Genomic DNA, 6,555 nt, shown 5'->3' on the forward strand with positions numbered 1-6,555 from the left:
CCTATGGTTGTTATTTCTTGTGTCACTTTTATTTTTTGTTACGTAGGAAAAATGACAGACACTGGGTAATTTGGTTTCTGTATGTTTTCAATGAATGGTTAAAGGGTGTAAAGACTCGCACACAAAGAAACGTCTCATGCCGGTAATCTGAACTAGTTTCGAATGAGGTGTAACAGAAGTGTTAGACACCACCATCGATCCCAGAAAATACACACACAGCTTGCTACTGTCGGTAATTAGACACTAGTGTACAGTCAGTACATACAGCTGCGGTCAATACCCACAGCACAGTGTACAAACGATACAGCGATGGACATCTCAGGTCCAGCTAAAGATAACAAGGTTTCATGTCATTACTGTGTGCATTTTGTAGCGACAAGCAGAAAACTTCACTTGCAAGCAACTGAAAGCTAACTTTTTCAAAGCGCGGCACAAGGTTTGGGGCGAGTCTTCAATGCCTTTAACTGATTAATCTGACCTTATAGATTTGATCTCAAAACTTGCTTTCTGAATCGATATTACTAGATTTTCAGGAGTAGGTACCATTCAAACCATCTTCACAGGAAAACAAAAAAATCCTGAAAACATCAACAGCTCTGCTCCGCTAATCCAGGAACAACGAAATTGTCATAGAATAATGGAATTAAAACTAAATTATGAAATGTTTCCGAAATAGTGAGGGCGGTATTGAAGAACTTCGCAAGCATAGTCTCCGAATGTGTGACCTGATTAATTAATTCGCTGTGGCTTCGGATTTGAGTACAACGTTTCTGTATGTTGCCGTGTTGGACGAATCTAACCGTAATAGTAATTACCGACTTTGCGATCCGCTTTCACAATATTGCAAGGTCGGGTAGAGCGACTCCATAGTTTTCCCTTTCGTGAAAAAAAACATTTCTAGCCAACTCAAAAATGCAACCTTGTTTGCATTGGAAGTACAAAGGATAGTTGCAGTTTCCTAGTTGTGCAAATAAAATGACCGAAGCTACATCGAGCAACTGCTGTCCGACCGAGCAGTAAACTGAGTTGGATATGGACGCATTTCTCAACCCTGATTGTTGAAATGAATTTAAGAATCCCAATCAAAATCTTTGCTACGTTTCATTCCTATGAAAGGTGAGTTCCTCACCATTTCCCGAAATTGTACACGGAATAATATCACTCACGGCAACTTCCACCTGAATACTATATTTAAATTAGTCATCTTGACAGGGAAGTATTTTGTAAGCCTAGTTGTTGGGTTAATTTTTCTCTTGGAAAAGTATGTTCATTCTGGAAGAAAGAGAATTTTATCGGTTGCGACTATAATGAGCTATAATAGCTTAATGAGCCAATTCGATCCCACCCGCGTATCCCTCACCCATCTCAATTAGACTAATTGACAACATTCTTTTTGTCTTCTGGGATCATTTATCCGCTACTGTGACAGAATTAACAAGAGAATTCTGTTTGTGTCCATGACAACCGTTACGCAGACGGCACCTATGATGTCCCTCTGTGATTGTATACAAACACATAGCTCTCTAAATTTAACTTCACGACCACATTGCGTAACACCTGTTCAACCGGAAACAATAACGACTAAAACTTGACAAAAGATCGTTGAACAAGTTGAGCTTATTAAGTATAACAACGACAAGAGAACAATGAGTCTTCTCGGCCTGTGATTGGTTGATTAGGTGTCGTCTGGTAGGGAGGAATAACAAATTAAACAAGATAATCTGTTCATCCAATTAACGACCACAGTTGGAAACTTGGTCTTTCTTGAAATTTAGTTACAACACTCAACGAAGAGTTTTCTATTGGTATTGGTGGATGAATCAAACTGTTGGGTACGTGAGCTGTTCTCTGAAGAGGAAATCGCTACATAACGGTGAGTTTCTCACTAATATCATATTTTAGTTTCTCAATAATATTTTTCAATAATAGTTTCTCAATAATATTTTCAGTGTTATGATAGTAAGTTTAACTAAGTATAGGCACCACCTCTTTCAGCGGCACAGTACCTCCAAACACTTTTTGTTATTATTTTTGACTATAGGTAATTACCGTTAGTTTCTTCAACTATGAAAACCTTCCGCTATAGAAAAACGATACTTTCCGCCATAGAAAAGGACGTTTTCCACAATCGTGGAAGGATATGTAATCTTGGCGGAAAATACCGTTTTGTATAAGTTATAGAGATTATATTGAAACATTTTTAAATTTTGTTTTAAATTACCCAACAACTGAAAAGGATCACTAAGAAAGGAAAAAATCACATAATTTGCTTGTTTTTTGGGGTTTAAAAAATATATAAGCAGCTGTTTTAGTTTACTGTAATGAATTCATATCTGGTGTATAGGCCTATATTAAAGAATAAATAATATGTTAAACAGTCTTTATTTTTATGTTTTAATTTGATAGAAGGACCTCATGTATATCAATTAGGTAAAATGTAAAATACAGAAGGATTACTGGCTGTAAAGCAATATACATACACCGATGGCGGAATGACAAGCCGCCCCCCCCCCCCTTGGAAACATGTTGGTTCATTTATATCAAAGCAGACGGAAGCATCAACATTTAGGACTACACAATAATTAACATTGAATACCGCGTTCATATATATGGTTGGAACGCCCTTTCTGATTTAATTACTACTTTTATACACCCGTATTGATGTATAGTTTATACCGACTGACAAAAAAACTGATTTAACAATGGATTACAAAGAAAGATTTAAGATAATTTAGTTACAGTTCTGAAGAAACGAATAATTTGGAGAAAACAGAACATAGACAAATGATAATGGTCTTACTACTTCGGCCCTCACGTGTAGCCTACTGCCGGAGAAGTTCGCCTGCAAGTGTGTCCAGTTCGCGGACTGATTCAGAGTTTCTTATAGTACCTTAATTTTTGTCACAAAAGTCCTTAAAGGCATTGAAGAATCGCCCCAAACCGCGTGCCGCCCTGTAAAAAAGTAAACTTTCCGTTGCTTGCAGGTGAAGTTTTTCTCTTGTCGCTACAAAATGCAGACAGTAATGAAACGTGATACCTTGTTATCTTTTTAGCTGGGCCTGAGATGTCCATCGCTGTATCGTTTGTACACTGGGCTGTGGGTATTGACCGCAGCTGTATGTACTGACTGTACACTAGTGTCTAATTACCGACGGTAGAAAGCTGTGTGTGTATTTTCTGGGATCGATGGTGGTGTCTAACACTTCTGTTACACCTCATTCGAAACTAGGTCAAATTACCGGCATTAGACGTTTCTTTTTGCGCGAGTCTTCACACGCTTTAAATGCATCTTTATTGTATTTCCCACTTCTTGACTATATCTGGCTGAAAATATTCATTGCCACCGGACCGAAATTATGAACAAACAAAAATGATAGCATTTGCATAAAACACGTAATAATACCAATCTAAATTTTCTTGAGACGATTTTTCTTTTGAGCAATAAAGTACCATTGACTGCTCGTCAAGGAAAAAAAATTACCGGTCTTCAACAAAAGTGCTTAGAACGAAATTATTTATTATTCACTGGATGCGGACCGAAAAAAAAATAATCACTGAACATCGGTCATGACTAGCCCTATGTAATACACAGAGTGACCAAGAACGTATACTAACTTGGGGTGGATATTATTTTATTGCAATGGAGGCGAAACAGTTTCGTAATTTGTGAAATATGTTTGATTAAAGCAGGGAGTCGTTCCATAACAACTCCCTGATTAAAGTGTCTTGAAAATATTTATAGCTACTGGCGGCGAACTGAATGTCACTCGAATCTCACTAATTGACATTTTGAGGTGGGAGGGGATGTGGGGTGGGGCTAACTGAAAAATTGAGCAAATTGGTTTTGACGAACTGGCAAGTGGGAGAAACGACCGAAAACCGTTTGGAATATCTTAGCAGGCTCTGATGAGTTAAGAAATCACTTTATCTATATACGTCTTTAATGTCATTGTAACCGCCCTGTAGGATGTATCGTATATATAGCCTACCACCATGTTGAATATTAATCAGTTCGTCTTGATATGAATTATGAAGCCAGTTCTACATTTGAAAATCCGTCCTTTAGTAATATGGAACGCGAAAAGGGCAAACTGATTTCGTTGCTAAGTTTAACGTCAGTTTAGACAACGGAATTTTAGACATCAACGTGACTTTGAGCAACAGCATAATAAAACAGCAGCAACAACTTTAGTTTAGACAGCAACACACTTAGTTTAGACAACGAAATAAATTTTCCCTTTTCGCGTTCCATATAGCTTGGAGGTCTGTTTTTACCTCCATGCATATAGTAGTACTGCCGTTCAGTTTTTCGCCACTACCCACTTCTTCACCTTTCAAAGGTGTTTAGTCTGGAACATTAGGCTGTGTGTTACGTAATCAATTCGCCAAGCCTAGCAAAGGAAACGAGCGTGGAAAAGTCACTTGCACAGCTCAAAATTCCCCCGATCTATAGGCCTACCGCAAGAGCCTATGAAATTGTCCGAGGCAGGCCAACTGTTATAGCAATGGTCAAATGTTTTATCACTCCAAAATCAACTGTTCGAAATGAAAATGTAATTAAATTAGTTTCACCAGGGAGTTGTTATGGAACAATTCCCTGGTTTCACTAGTTTTTATTAAGGCGCCATGTTTGTAATACAATACGTCACGATTTTTCTTGTTTGAGTAATTTTATCATCATTTATGTTTTCTTTCATTAAACCATGGAGGTAAAAACAGTTTTTACCTCTATGATTAAACCTTGCTCTTTTTCATTCGTCTGCTTGTTCGCAAATCACAAGAAATGCGGCCAAAAGTGAACTTGAGCTTGCATATATATGTTTGTCATATAACTTTCTGATTTAGCAGTTCATCGTAAGGAATGACTTACAAGTGAACACTCAACTTGTTGTTTTAAACTACTCTGTTTTCATTTTCTTTGCACACAGACGATCACGTGTTCAATTCCACACTATCACCATGGCGACAATACCACCGACCGAAAATGATATTATTTCTGACTATGGTAATTCTTCAGCTCCGTACGATGCTGGTAACTTCATCACCGTGTTGTCAGTCTCGGTACAAATCCTTCTCATTATCGTCATATTCTGCGGTAACTTCCTCGTCACCGCTCTGGTCTGCAAATTCGAGAGATTACACACGCCCTCTAATTTCTTCGTGGCGAATATGGCCATCGGTGATATCATTGTGTCGCTTGGCATGATGCCAGGCGTTGTCATAACCTTTAACCCCTATCTCTTGGCTAACAGATATTTCTGTTTGTTATTGTGGTGCACGCAATTGTTAGGATCCTCAATCAGTTGTTTATCCCTGCTGTCCCTTACGGTGGATCGGTATCTCAAGATTACGCGACCGCTGCGCTTTGTCACCCTGGTAACGATGCGTCGCGTCGGCATCGTCATCGCCTCCATTTGGGCCTACACGTTTACGATGACCATAATCTTACCGTTCGCTGGTGTCACGCAGCAATTCCAGTTGTGCTTTGATTTTACGTCAGTCTTTAACCTCATACATATTCAGGTATACCTGGTCACTTGCGGACTGATTACTTTCGTCATCATGTTCATTTGCTACGCCGTTATTTTCAAAGTCGTGTTGGAAAAGTCAAAAGACATGAAGAGCACAGAGATTGCAATGGCTAATGCTAAGCGCAGGAATAAAGAAGAGAGCACAAGCACAGCCGAAGGAAAGGGTTCAAAGAACCGAAGACCGTCCATGATAAAACCGTGGGTCAGACGGCAGATCAAATCACTCAAAACTCTCGTCATTGTGATTGGTCTGACAGCGGTTGCTTGGATACCAATCGACGTCGTGCTTTTCAAGGAAATCTACAACCCAGATTACCGCGCGACACTCACCTTACGGACGATTCTGAGTTGGTTTACATATTTCAATAGCGCCGCCAATCCATTTATCTACGCTTTCCGCAGCCCGGAGTTCCGCGTCTCCATTCGACAAGCTGTTAGGCTGTTTTGGCAGGCTGACGAAAACCGCGGTAAAAGTACCAAACAACCAACTGTCGATATATTGTAACACCGGTTTTTTATTGCCATCTCACTTTTTCTGTTTTATCGTTTACAATGATGATCATATTCTTATGATGTATGTATAGATAGTGAGGGTCGGTTGCGAATCGCTCGGGTCTGAATGTTTCCTTAGAAAATACACAATTCATGTTAGTATGCTACATGATTAACAATGTTGATCGGGAGCAATTAACTGCGATCCTCCCATGTATTTCAGGATGTGTTGGGGAGGAGGAGGGGTGGGGTAGGTCATGTCTGTACTGTCATAGTGAAATTCGCCGTTATAATATGACTGATTTGTGGAAGCACGTACCTCGAATGTTGCATAGTGGGGAAAGTATCCCCAGGGGCGGCGCAAGAGGGTTCAATCTGAAAGGGGCAATGTCACATGTGACACAATTATAGTAAGTTAACCCCAAAGATACCTTAGAGCGTGCGACCAAACCTTTGTGCATTCCGTATCTCAAATTCTAGTATTTTAATGTTTGTCAATGAAAGGGCACACTTTATACACTTTATTATATTC

General features: G+C 39.3%; 1 protein-coding gene across 1 annotated transcript; it reads left to right on the forward strand.

Annotated features, from left to right (window-relative positions):
* Positions 1–1,725: 1,725 nt before the first annotated feature.
* Positions 1,726–6,236, forward strand: LOC139970242 (adenosine receptor A1-like). Its single transcript, XM_071975905.1, has 2 exons — positions 1,726–1,873; positions 4,929–6,236. Exon 2 carries the CDS (start codon positions 4,960–4,962, stop codon positions 6,034–6,036), a length of 1,077 nt encoding a protein of 358 aa, XP_071832006.1. The 5' UTR covers positions 1,726–1,873; positions 4,929–4,959; the 3' UTR covers positions 6,037–6,236.
* The last annotated feature ends 319 nt before the right edge of the window (positions 6,237–6,555 follow it).

This window comes from Apostichopus japonicus, chromosome 1 (assembly GCF_037975245.1).
Source record: "Apostichopus japonicus isolate 1M-3 chromosome 1, ASM3797524v1, whole genome shotgun sequence".
NCBI classification, from domain to species: Eukaryota; Metazoa; Echinodermata; class Holothuroidea; order Aspidochirotida; family Stichopodidae; genus Apostichopus; species Apostichopus japonicus.